The following is a 13,912-nucleotide window of genomic DNA, read 5'->3' as shown; positions in this document are numbered from 1 at the left end:
CCACACACTCCTCCCCACCCTCTCCATCTGCCCATCACCCACACACTCCTCCCCACCCTCTCCATCTGCTCATCACCCTCACACTCCTCCCCACCTCTCCATCTACCCATCACCCACACACTCCTTCCCCACCCTCTCCATCTACCCATCCCCCACACTCCTCCCCACCCTCTCCATCTGCTCATCACCCTCACACTCCTCCCCACCTCTCCATCTGCCCATCACCCACACATTCCTCCCCACCCTCTCCATCTGCCAATCACCCACACCCTCCTCCCCACCCTCTCCATCTGCTCATCACCCTCACACTCCTCCCCACCTCTCCATCTACCCATCCCCCACACTCCTCCCCACCCTCTCCATCTGCCGATCACCCACTCTCCTCCTGACCCTCTCCATCTGCCCATCACCCTCACACTCATCCCCACCCTCTCCATCTGCCGATCACCCACTCTCCTCCTGACCCTCTCCATCTGCCCATCTCCCACACACTCCTCCCCACCTCCCTCCCTTTACTCCGGGGTCACTTTCCCCTCCTGTCAGATTCCAAAATCTTCAGCCCTTTGTCACTGACAGCTCTCACCTCCCAATTTCTGACACATTTCCACCCGTCCCTCATCTATCACCCCTCCCTCAGGTATTACCCCTCACCTGGATCCACCCCTCACCTGCCCATTTCCCTCCATAGATGTTGCCTGACACGGTGGGAGACCCCGGCGCTTTGTGTGTTACCACCACTATATGTCCCGTGTTACCAAGATTCACCCTGACCTCCCTCTCCCAGTCAGCACCACCACCACTTGTCCCAGTTACCCTGTCAGTCCCGGTGGAGTTTAGCACCCGGGGGAGCCGGGGAGCTCAGGACCCGCCGCCCGCGGCTGCTGCTGAATCCGCAGTGTTTCTGTTCCGTTGACGGATGCGGTGAACGAGTTAAAATTAATGGATCGATAATTTTCACATCGTGTTTATTTCACTCTCCGCACATTTATATTTACACTGACTGACTCCTGACGCCGGTCCCGGGACCCAACCCGTTTACAGACCCGGAGCGGAACCGGAGCAGATTCTCAGCCACTGGTTTTTATCCCAAGGCCCGAAGAAAGGATAAAGTTTCTCCGTGAATTTATTCCCAGTGAAGGTGTGGAGATGGGACTTGGTCTCCGCGTTGTAAAATGAAACTGTCCCGGACTCGTAACTGAGATAAACTCCCACCCTCCCGGGGATGGGACGGGCAGGGAGACGGGACTCAGGGGAGGTGAGAACCCACATCGTGTCATCACCCCGCGCGATTCTCCAGAATCCGGTCTCCGGACTCAGTTCGACATCTCCCTTCCTCTCCACAGACTCTGCGGCGACTCCCAGACCCCAGCCCCGATTCCCCGTCACCTCCACCTCCCAGTAATGTCTCCCCGATGTGAATCCCTCCGATCCCAGCACACAAGCCCGGTCTGTGAACCTCTTCCCGGTGTCAGGGAGATTCCTCCGGGTCCCGGTCCATCTCACACTCTTCCGATCCTCAGACACCTCGAGCTCCGGATTCGCCGTTTCCACATCCAGGGTGACAGAGACTGGGGGGAGAAGCAGAGAATTAGAGAGTCCCCGGGATCGGGGGAGACTCGGGCAGCGCGGCCCCGGGATCGGGGGGGAGACTCGGGCAGCGCGGCCCCGGGGATCGGGGGGAGACTCGGGCAGCGCGGCCCCGGGGATCGGGGGGACACTCGGGCAGCGTGGCCCCGGGATCGGGGGGAGACTCGGGCAGCGTGGCCCCGGGATCGGGGGGAGACTCGGGCAGCGCAGCCCCGGGATCGGGTGGGCGACAGGACCCTTTCCCGGGGTTTTACCCAAACACAGCGGATGGACAACCGGCATCGTCCCGAGGTTTTTCCTCGACATGGAGAGCGGATTTTCCTCGATCAACAAACACAAAATTCTGGAGGATCTCAGTGGGTCTAGCAGCGTGTGATAAGGGAGATGTACAGTCGCTGTTTCAAGCCGAGACCTTTCCTCGATTGGAAAGAAAGACGGGAGATAGCAGTGGAACCGGGTATTAGAGAGACCCAGAATATTCAGCCTCTCCTTATAACCCAAACTCTCCAGTCCCAGTAACATCCTTGTAAATCTGTTTTATACCCTCTCAGTTTAATGACATCCTTCCTGTAGAAAGATAACCAGAACTGTACAGGGTGATCAAAATCATAAAGACAAGAAAGTCTGTAGATGCTGGAAATCCAAAGCAACACACACAAAACCTTGGCCCAAATCATCAACTGTTTATTCATATCCATAGATGCTGCCTGACCTGCTGAGTTCCTCCAGCAGTTTGTATGTTACTCTGCTCCAAATGTGGCCTTCCCAATGTCTTGTACACTCATAACGTGACGTCCTAGTTCCTGTACTCAGTATTCTGTCTGATGAAGGCAATCACCTACTGGTCTCTGTGTTCCACAACACTCTCCAGGGCCCCCGATTGATGTGTAAATCCTGTCCTGGTTTACCTTCCAAAATGCAACACCCTCATCTCTCTGAATTAAAATCAAATTCCATCCAATGGCCCAGAGACCCAATTAATCAAGATCTCATTGTAATCTTGGATAAACCATGAGCAAGAGGGTTATGTAGTGGATAACACAATACTGTTGCACCTTGGGGCATTGCAGAGTTCAGAGTTCAATTCCAACACCATCTGTAAGGAGTTTGTACTTTCTCCCCGGGACCTCGTGCATTTCCTCCGGGTGCTCCCGATTCATCCCTCAGATTGGGGAGGAGTGGACAGCGAGGAAGACCATCATTACTTGCAGTGGGATCTGGAGCAGCTGGGAAAATGGGCTGAAAAGTGTCAGCTGGAATTTAATGCAGACAAGTGTGAGCTGTTGCTCTTCGGTAGGACCCCAGTGTCGGTCTTTCACAGTGAATGGTCGGGCACTGAGGACTCTGTTCTACAGCAGATCTGGGAACACAGGTCCAGAATACACCGAAAGTGGTGTTACAGGTAGATGGATGTTACGTTGAAGTTGTCTGAGACCTGGGGCCGCCTAATTTGGGATATTGTGTACAGTTTTGGTCACCTACCTACAGGAAGGATGTAAATAAGTTTGCAAGAGTACAGAGAAAATTTCCAGGGATGTAGCTGGGACTGGAGGACCTGAGTCATGAGGAAAGATTGAATAGTTTAGGACTTTATTCCTGTAACATAGAAGACTGAGGGGAGATTTGATAGAGGTATACAAAATTATGAGGGGTATAGATAGGGTAAATGCAAGCAGGCTTTTTCCACAGAGGGTGTGTGGGATTACAACCAGAGGTCATGGGTTAAAGGTGAAAGATGAAAAGTTTAAGGGGAACATGAGGGGAAACTGCTTCATTCAGAGGGTTGTGAGAGTGTGGAACGAGCTGCCAGCCCAAGTGGTGCAAGCAAGCTCGATTTAAACATTTAAGTGAAGTTTGGACGGTACATGGATGGTCGGAGTTGGAGGACCATGGTCTCGGTGCAGGTCGATGGGAGCAGGTAGTTTAAATGCTTCAGTATAGACCAGATGGACTGAAGGGCCTGTGTTGTTAGTTTCTATCACTCTGTAACGCTTGTACAAAGACATAACGGTTTGTAGGTTAAATGGTCATTGTACTTTCCCCCGTGATTAGGCTGGTTTTAAATAGTTGGGGTGCTGGGTGGAGCGGGTCGTTGGTCTGGGACGGCCTGTTTCACACTGTCTCTAAATAAATAAATAACCTCTTCACTGTCCATGAAACCACCAAATTTAGAGTCCTTCACAAACCTACTAAACACTTCACCTACATTCTCTCCAAATCATTCATATGAATGATGAAAAACAGTGGACCCAGCACCGATCCCTGCAGAACAACCACTGGTCACAGGACTCCACCCAGACAACTCTGTATCCTATTCCAGATCGTACCGTATCCCATGTGATCTAACTCTCTGCTACCTTGTCCAATCCCTCGCTAAACTCCATGGAGACGATGTCTACTGCACTTTCATCAGCTGTAATTTATTTATTGAGATACAGTACGGAATAGGCCCTTCCGACCCTTTGACCCCCACCACCCAGCAACCCAATTTAATCCGAGCCTGACCATGGAACAAGTTACAATGACATCCATCACCACCCAACAATCCCTGATTTAATCCGAGCCTGACCATGGGACAAGTTACAATGACCCCCACCACCCAGCAACCCCTGATTTAATCCGAGCCTGACCATGGGACAAGTTACAATGACCCCCACCACCCAGCAACCCCTGATTTAATCGGAGCCTGACCATGGGACAAGTTACAATGACCCCCACCACCCAGCAACCCCTGATTTAATCCGAGCCTGACCATGGGACAAGTTTCAATGACCCCCACCACCCAGCAACCCCTGATTTAATCCGAGCCTGACCATGGGACAAGTTACAATGACCCCCACCACCCAGCAACCCCTGATTTAATCCCAGCCTGACCATGGGACAAGTTACAATGACCAATTAACCTGCCAACCAGTACAGGTTTGGACTGTGCAACTAGAGCACCTGGAAGAAACCCACGTGGTCATGGGAGAACGTACAAACTCCTGACAGGCAGTAACGGGACATGAACCCGGGTCGCTGACAAGATAAGGACGTACCTGAATGAGAGAGAGGCTGAGATCCTGTCAGGGTCTGCTAAGTTAGCAGACGAGTATCCTTTAACCCACAAGGTAAAGTTTTTCCCGAGCAAGAGCTACCAAAGGAGTAGCAGGGATAACACAGATAACCCACCGGCTAAACCAGAGAGTAAACCGGGGACAAGTGATAAAAGTCAGGAGGAAGGGAAGCAGTCAAAAGAAAAATTTCCCAGTTTCAAGTGTTACTTTTGTGGGAAGCCTGGTCATGCGGCATCCAATTGTTTTGCTATGAAAAGGGAAAACAGGACAGAGAGAGAGAGAACCCCAAATGCCTGCGTTCAGACGGTTGAAACACCGCTGAAGAAGGACGGGTCTGACCGAGTTCAAGAGGGATTTGAGAGATTTATTTCAAATGGGTTTGTGTCTGTGAAGGAGGGATCAACTCCGGTTCCAGTGAGAATCTGGAGCGATACTGGAGCTTTTCAGTCACTGATATGAAAGAGTGTTTTGGAGTTCGGTGCTGAGATGGAGATTTGAGAGTCGGGGGCGTTGAGAGTAAGTGTTCAGCACGGACTAGAAGGGCCGAGAAGGCCTGTTTCCGTGCTGTAATTGTTATATGGTGATATGGTGGTGAATATTATCAAAGGTATTGGAAAGGGGACTGAGACCGTGCCTTTGCATAAGATAATTCTGAAATGCGACTTGGTATCTGGACCAGTCACAATAGGGGTGCGATCTGAACTACCGATAGACAATGTTGATCTCTTACTCGGAAATGACCTTGCAGGTGGGCATGTTTACCCAGAAAGTGGTGAAATGCCATCGGTCATTGTAAAGCGTTAGGCTGCAGTCGGTCAACGATCGGAACAATTTTAAAGGATAAAGTGAGAAAGGCTCTGCCCCGATGAAAGCTACAATGATTACTAAGCAACGCAGTGGTTTAATTATTGGGTTTTGGGTTTTTGATCCTCCACATCAAACCGGCACGGTGAAGAGCACACTTGGGAGTGGTCTGTCACTGTATCGAACCCGGCGCTGAAATATTGGTTCTTAAGTGTTTTATATGCTGTTGTGACGGAAAATAACTGGTTCTTTGAGTCTCAACAGTAGAGGCCTGGACACACACAGTTTTAATACTAAGGAATTTATTTACAAGGGCAAGTCGGGTCAACACAAGCAACTACAATACACAGGAAGCGGTGTGGGGACAGGGTACGGTTACACAAACAAAGAACAAGGGAAAGGCACTACAACAGCTATCCCCCTTGACCTTGGATAGTTGTGGCTCCCTTATCAGGACAAACGATAGACCTTACCAAGCATAAATCAATGCACTTACCTCCAATGTGGTTGCCTGTAAGAGAGGGCGAGCTAAGGGCAAGTCTCACCTTTTAAATCATGGGGCTGGGCGCAATAATCCAATTAAGGTGACCAATAATTTAGGTGTGCATTGATTAGTTGGGAGGGACCAATGTCTAACCATGTCAGCAACTTCCCTATAATACCACGGGCTCTTAACTTGGGAAGCAGCCTCATGTGTGGCACCTTATCAAAGGCCTTCTGAATCTCCAAATATACAACATCCACTACATCCCCTTTATCTATCCTACTTGTAATCTGCTCAAAGAATTCCAACAGGTTTGTCAGGCAGGATTTTCCCTGAAGGAAACCATGCTAATTTTATACCATCTTGTCTTGTATCACGACGTCCTGTGTCACCATGTGCTCCATCACCTCATCCTTAACAATTGACTCAAACTTCTTCTCAACCACTGAGGTCAGGCTAACTGGTCTATAATTTCCTTTCTGCTGCCTTCCTCCTTTCTTCAAGAATTTTCCAGTCCCCTGACACCATGCCAGACTCCAATCATTTTTGAAAGGTCATTTCTAATGCCACCATAATCTCTAATGCTACATCTTTCAGAACCCTAGGGTGCAGTTCCTGTGGTCCAGGTGACTTATGTACCTTTAGGTCTTTCAGCTTTTTGAGCACCTTCTCTCTTGTAATAGTAACTGCACCCACTTCTCTTCCTTCACACACTACATCAGGCATACTGTTAGTGTCTTCCACAGTGAAGACTGATTCAAAATAGTCATTTAGTTCATCCGCCATCTCCTTGTCCCCTGTTATTAATTTTCCTGCCTCATTTTCTGGCGGTCTTATATCCACTCTCATTTCTCTTTTATTTTTAACATACGTGAAAAAACTTTTACCATCCACTTTGATATTATTTGCTAGCTTGCTTTCACATTTCATCTTTTCCTTTCCAATGATTGTTTTAGTTGCTCTGTTTAGGTTTTTAAAAACTTCCCAATCCACTATCATCCCACAAATTTTTGCTTTGTTGTATGTCCTTTCTTTTGCTTTTACAATAGTTTTGACATCCCTTGTCAGTCATGGTTGTACTATTTTACAATTTGTGTAGTTCTTCGTTTTTGGAAGAAATGAAAACATACTCACATCCTGCAGCTTCCTCATTTCCCCAGAAACACACACCATTGCTGCTCTGCTGACATCCCTGCCAGCAGCTCTTTCCAATCTACTTTGGCCAACTCCTCTCTCATACCACTGTAATTTCCCTTACTCCACTGAAATACTGCTACATCAGCCTTTACTTTAGTGGTCACCAACCTTTTTAAGCCCAAGATACCCTACCTCGGCCACAGTCAAAGAAGACATCGACCCCCAGATTGATTAGTTACACACATGCACACTGGGGCAGGAAAGACCGGAATTAAAACCCTGCAACCCGGAAGTAGAAATAATGTATAAACACCAGGGGTACACACCCTTTTTTGCACCGCGGACCGGTTTAATATTGACAATATTCTTGCCGACCGGCCGCCGGCGGGGGTGGGGGGGGGGGGGGGGGGATTAAACACGACCAGAATACAGCGATACTCGAAGCAGGTTCCTTATGTCCAGTCTATTGCACAATTTAGTTTTTGCGGCTCTCGGCATTTACTTTTGTCCCACTTGCTCACGTTTTCTCCGCTCAAAAAACTCAGCGGGTTTGTCTTTAAGTGCGGGGTGCTTGGAATCAAGGTACCGAAGCAGTTTTGAGGATTTCACTGCCTCATTAGACAGCCTCCAGGCCCAAACTGCAGCCTCCGCCCGCACGCCCTCCGCCAGACACCCTGGCCAAATGTGGCTGGTCGTGGGTGGGGTGAGAGGTCAAGGTCAGGGCCGGAGGTCCCCGTGCCGGTTCCAGTCCGAAGAAAGCGACAGAGCGGGGAGAGTGACAGGGTGCCCACCCACCTTGTAGGATCTATCGGCCGACAAAAGTTTGTATCAACAGATCGCAGCGCGGTAGCTGCTCTGCTACTTACGGAACCCTGAGCCCGAATTAGATCGTCTGCGAATATTTTAGCACCGGGTTCCCCACGAACATTCGGTGTGGTGAACAGGTTTAGAGGCGGCGCCCACCTCTCCGCGCTCCAGGCCAGTACCAACGGCACTTCTCGCCGGCTGCGTGAGGCGAACCAGTGATTCCTGGCGCGACGGTATCACTGCGTTTAGACGACTGATGACCTCGCGTGGGTTCAAGTTCAACAGTGGGCAAGACAGGGAGTGAGGAAAGGTGCAGCTGACTCATATCGTTTCCTCGCGGCCCGGTGGTTGGGGACCTCTGAATTACACTGTGTAAACACAAAGTACACTGCAGATGCTGTGGTCACATCAACACGTACAAACAAGCTGGATGAACTCAGCAGTCAGCAGGTTGACTGTTCATTTCAACGGACTCTGCCCGACCTGCTGAGTCCATCCAGTGTGTTTGTACGTGTTGAATTACACTGTGTAATGCGGGGGAGCTACACACACGCACACTGGGCAGAATGAACGGAACAAAACCCCGCAACCCGGAATCAATCTTTCAACAGTATTTGTGTATTTATTTTTGAATTTTTTTTGGGATCTACTGGGAAAGTCTCAAAGATCAACCAGTCGATTGTGATCGACGGGTTGGCGACTGCTACTTTACTTTCTCTCTATCAAATTTCAAGTTAAACTCAATCATACTGTGATCACTGGTTCCTCAGGGTTTTTTACCTTCAGCTCCCTAATCGCCTGTGGTTCATTACGTAACAGCCAATCCAGTATAGCTGATCCCCTAGTAGGCTCAATGACAAACTGCTTTAAATGCCATCTCTTAGGGATTCAACAGACTCACTCTTGAGATCCATTATCAACCTGATTTTCCCAATCAACCTGCATGTTAAAATCTCCCATGACTACCAGAACATTGCCCTTTTGACACAGCTTTTCTATTTCCTGTTGTAATCTGTGGTCCACCGCCCAGCTCTGTTGGAGGCCTGTGTATAACTGCCATCAAGGTCTTTTTAACCTTGCCGTTTCTGAACTCAACCCACAAGTATTCAACATCTTCCGATCCTATGTCACATCCTTCTACTGATTTGATGCCATTATCTACCAGTAGAGCCACACCACCCCCTCTGCCTATCTTCCTATCACTCCGATATAATGTGTAACCCTGGACATTCAGCTCCCAACTACAACCATCCTTCAGCCACAATTCAGTGACGGCCACAACATCATACCTGGCAATCGGTAATCGTGCAACAAGATCATCCACTTTATTTCTTATACTACGTGCATTTAGATACAACAGCTTGAGTACCGTATTTGCTGTCCTTTCTGATTCTGCATCCCTAAAGTTTTGATACTCAGCCTGTTGGCTGCAACTGAGTTCCATCACCTGCCTGCCCTTCCTGACAGTCTGACTGCAGGCTATCATTACCATTTTTACCATCCGTCCTATCCTGAGTCCCTTCACTCCAGTTCCCACCCTCCTACAAAATTAGTTTAAACCCTCCCCAATAGCTCTAACAAACCTGCCCGCAAGAATATTGGTCCCCCTTGGGTTCAGGTGCAACCCATCACTTCTGATCAGGTCATACCTCCCCCAGGGGGATCCCAATGATCCAAGAACCTGAAGCCTGCCCCCCCTGCACCAGCTTCTCAGCCACACATTTACCTGCCAGATCATCGTGTTTCTACCCTCACTGGCACGTGGCACAGGCAGCAATCCAGAAATTAGTACCCAGGAGGTCCTAATCTCCGGATTAGAGAGAGGCGAGAGTGGATATCGGACTGCTGGAAAACAATGCTGGACAGGTAGTAATGGGGGACAATGAAAGGGTGGATGAACTGAAGACGTATTTTGCATCAGTCTTCACTGTGGAAGGCACTAGCAGTATGGTGGAAGTTCCAAGTGCCAGGCGATGTGCTGGGCGTGAAGTTAGCATTACTAGAGAACAGGTTCTTGGGAAACGGAAAGATCTTTAGGTAGCTGTCACCTGGACTAGACAGTGTACATGCCAGAGTTCAGAAAGAGGTGGCTGAAGAGATCATGGAGGCATTTGTAACGATCCTTCAAAAATCACTAGATTCTTCAATGGTTCTGGAAGACTGGAAATTTGAAAATGTCACTCCACTGTTCAAGAAGAGAGAGGGAATAAAGGAAACTCTAGGCCAGTTAGTCTGACCTCAGTGGCTGGGAAGATGGTGAAGTTGATTATTAAGGAGGAGTTGTCAGGGAACTTGGAGGCACATGATAAAATAGCCCATGGTTTCCTCAAGGGAAAATCTTGCCTGACAAATCAGTTGGAATTCTTTGAAGAAATAACAAGCCAGGTAAACAAAGGAGAACCAGTTGATGTCGTGTACTTGGATTTTCAGAAGGTCATTGACAAGCCATATTTGGCATCTAATTATGACTTAGTAGTGTCTCATAAACAAGCACAAATGAATCTTATGTCTTACCGTGTTTAATGCCGCCAATCACTTCTTCCGATGCTATGTCGAGCAAATAGGGGTGATCGAATTTTTCAACCAATAGGGCACCATCTGTCACTGACAATGTGTGGGTATCATCACTAATCCTGTAAATATTATACAGATGGTTATAAACTGACCATCAGTGATATTTGAACTATTTTACAAATCCATACAGAGTTTCAGTGAAGACCATGTCCTACCTCCTCTTCCGACGAGCTTCCTCCTGAAATAAATCAAACACAGATCTCAATTGACTGAGACTGACCATCGGCATCCGAACAGCAGGAATCTGAGACAAGTTATTAAAAACTGCTGAAAATTCCCACTGAACTCATTCCCACTAACACGAACAGAGAAAGAGGGACATTGAACCATGGGAGAAAGTACAAGGAATATTTATGAGAATTATACGATAACAGAGAGAAGGAACTTACAGGAGAGACTGGACAGGTTTTAAGATTCTGAATGTATTTGATCGAAAATATTTCTGCTTGTGTGGAGACAATAAGTCAAAGATAAAACATCAGTTGGTTGTTAATAAATCCCACAAGAAATGTAGTGAAGAGAATGTGGAACTCACTGCTACAGGAGTGGCTGAAGTGGAACAGCAGAGATTGAATGTAATGGGGAAGCTGGATAAACACATGAGGGACCATGGAGTTGGGGACACTGTTACTGGGTGTGGTGAGTAGGTGGGAGGAGGCTTGTGCACCAGGGAAACTGATAGGAGAGAATGGACTGAAAGTCCTGTCTCTGATGAAAATGGGATATAATCTGATGAAAAATATTTCTGAAAAACAAAAGACAGTGCAAAATTCTCCAAAACAATGAACCTGATACAAACCAGATATAGATGGTAAATCCGATGTGTAGGTCACATTCTGGAATTCAACCTCAGTTCCCACTGATCAACAGAGAGACCCTCACACCCACTGCACCAGACACACTCACAGTCTGTGACTTCAGTGGGATGTTACTCTGAGTCTCAGGGGATATTATACGTGGGAATCACAGAAGTGATCACTGGCTCAGTGCTACGATCAGAGTAAACATTCCCGAGAAGGATGCAGACTGTCCAGCGATGTACAGATGTTGTGAGAGGCCGGTTTGGAGACAACAACCCTGAACAGTCAAAACATCCGTCTGGTTTCAATCAGTTTACAACTCCAGTATCTGTAAATCCCACACTGAGTTAAAATACATCATTTTGTGCCTATGTACTTTTACAGAACCAAACTGAAATCTCTCACCATGAGGAATATGATATTGTCTTGTTGATCCATCTGTTCCTGTAACTTTGATATTTCCTTGTAGATGGCATTTAAATTCGCTTGAATCTCCTGAAGATTTTTCTCCATTTGATTTAGAATCCTCTCCTCTTCTTCCCTGAGATCTCGGAGTGCACGCTGCTCTTTCTCGGTGATAATCCGGCGCAGTTCATCAAACTGGGATGTGATGTGGGACTGAATGCTTTGTGACTGTTCCTGTTGAATGAAAGGAGAGGCTGGTTTATTATGTGGCCCTGATGTATTTCCTTATGATATGGAAGGGTCTGTCCAGCCCATTATCATCCAAGAGGACCACAACCTTGCGGTTGGGTTTGGAGGCTTGTGTGCCTCAATGACCCAAAGAACTCTGTTGGCTGGAATGTGGGCTTTATGCTTTGACCCTTGGTAGGGTCACCCATGCCAACAGGTCAAAGGGTAGAGGCCAGAGTAAGAGTGGTCCACTGGTCCTCCAGGTTCATGGGTTCAGCTCAGGGCTAACAATACTGACTGGTGAAACAAAACTGTTACGGAAACAATGAAGAGTCTTTCTACATCTGAGTGCCATGTTATTCCCGAGTCTCCACTCAGGACCTGCATGACTGACAGTAGTGAAAACCGAGAAGTAGCTACTGACATGTTGAATGAAGACATGAACACTGCCGGAGATGGAGGACCTTCCCCAAACTCCAGTGGCATAACAGGCAGCAAGTGAGTGGTTCCCAGATATTCGATCACATTTCCCTCAAACCCAGTCTTCCTCACTGACCCATTAACTCCCACCTGATTCACATACAATACCCCTTCACAGGGTTAATTACAGTTGCCAATTTACTGTTCAATCCTGAACAGTCAAAACATCCGTCTGGTTTACATCAGTTTACAACTACAGTGTCTGTAAATACCACATTGAGTTGATTGTCGGCTAAAAGAAGGTACTGGTTACAGAGAGAACGTGCAAACTCCACGCAGACAGCACCAGAGGTTAGGATCGAACCCAGGGCACTGGAGCTGCGATACTCTGCTATTCTGCATTAAAGGGAACAAAACTACACAACAAGATTGTAAATTCTGCTCAGGAAGCCTCACCCGAAATCCAGAAATCTTCTCTTTCTGTTGCTGCTCCATTTCCTGAAAGTCTGATTTCCTTTTTGTGAGAGAGTCCAAGGAAGATTTAACCCGATCCTGGGAATTAAAGAGTTAATGGATTAGACAAAACAAAAAGACAACATAAACAGACGATCGAAAGCGGGTTAGTTTTACCTGGTAAATTTTAACGGCTTCTTTAACCGGCATGAAGTTGTGAGACTTGTGATCCCGCGCAGTCGCACAGATCAGGCAGATCAGTTTCCTGTCCGTCTCACAAAACAGCTTCAGTTCTTCCTCATGTTCCTCGCAGTGAAGTTTACTTTCCTTCCCTTTCGGATTCAGGTTTAGTTTCCGAGCTTTCTCAGACAGATTTGCTAAAACCCGATTGCCCTTGAGGGTGCGGTCTGCAAACTCCTCTCTGCATTCCGGGCAGGAGTTTCTCTCCTCCCTTTCCCAACACCGTGTGATGCAGGAGCGGCAGAAGTAGTGACCACACTCCAGTGACACCGGATCGGTGAAGAAATCCAGGCAGATGGGACAAATTACCTCCTCGATTAAACTCTCGACCTGTCCTTTCGAAGCCATGTTAACTCCCGGTACTTCCTGGTTCAGAATCCTCTCACTTTCGAGAGCTGCTGAACCCGGCAGTACCGGGAATGTCCACTAGGCGCGCTGCAGTCTCGGGAATGAACAACGTTGCTCCAAGTGTTCTCTGGGCAGGAATCGCGGCAATTTCCACGTCAGGGTGGGATGAGAAACACATTAAAGAGGTCTGAATATAAATAAATAAGAGTCTCTAAAAAGCCTTTATTGTACCCGGTTCTACCACCTTCACTTTGCATTCAATGCACCCACCACTCTTTGAAAAATTTACCTCTGACCTCCCCTTGTACCTCCTTCCAAGCACCTTAAAACTATGCCCCCTCATGTTAGCCATTTCAGCCCTGGGAAAAAGCCTCTGGCCATCCACACAATCAATGCCTCACATCATCTTATACATCTCTATCACGTCTCCTCTCATCCTCCGTCACTTCAATGCCAGTTTACTCAACTTGTCTCATAAGGTACGCCCTCCAATCCAGGCAACATCTTTGTAAATCTCCTCTGCACTCTCTCTATAGTATCCACAATCTTCCTGTAGTGAGGTGACCAGA

General features: G+C 47.9%; 1 protein-coding gene across 1 annotated transcript; it reads right to left on the bottom strand.

The window, feature by feature from the left end:
* Positions 1-948: 948 nt before the first annotated feature.
* Positions 949-13,343, bottom strand: LOC140722089 (zinc-binding protein A33-like). The gene is made up of 6 exons (XM_073036884.1): positions 12,933-13,343; positions 12,759-12,854; positions 11,655-11,888; positions 10,605-10,627; positions 10,390-10,508; positions 949-1,568 (listed from the first exon to the last, which is right to left on the bottom strand). Exons 1-6 carry the CDS (start codon positions 13,341-13,343, stop codon positions 1,036-1,038), a joined length of 1,416 nt encoding a protein of 471 aa, XP_072892985.1. The 3' UTR covers positions 949-1,035.
* Positions 13,344-13,912: the final 569 nt, after the last annotated feature.

The sequence above is a fragment of the Hemitrygon akajei genome, chromosome 2 (assembly GCF_048418815.1).
Source record: "Hemitrygon akajei chromosome 2, sHemAka1.3, whole genome shotgun sequence".
Lineage (NCBI taxonomy): Eukaryota > Metazoa > Chordata > Chondrichthyes > Myliobatiformes > Dasyatidae > Hemitrygon > Hemitrygon akajei.
This window is presented reverse-complemented; position numbering and strand designations above follow the sequence as displayed.

Excerpts from the sequence above, each read along its gene's own strand:
- LOC140722089 (XM_073036884.1), bottom strand. The coding sequence starts at position 13,343 with ATGGCTTCGAAAGGACAGGTCGAGAGTTTAATCGAGGAGGTAATTTGT. Across the intron at positions 12,855-12,932 it reads AAGCCGTTAAAATTTACCAG|GATCGGGTTAAATCTTCCTT; the intron begins GTAAAACTAACC and ends TTTAATTCCCAG. Across the intron at positions 10,628-11,654 it reads ACAATATCATATTCCTCATG|GAGGAAGCTCGTCGGAAGAG; the intron begins GTGAGAGATTTC and ends GATTTATTTCAG.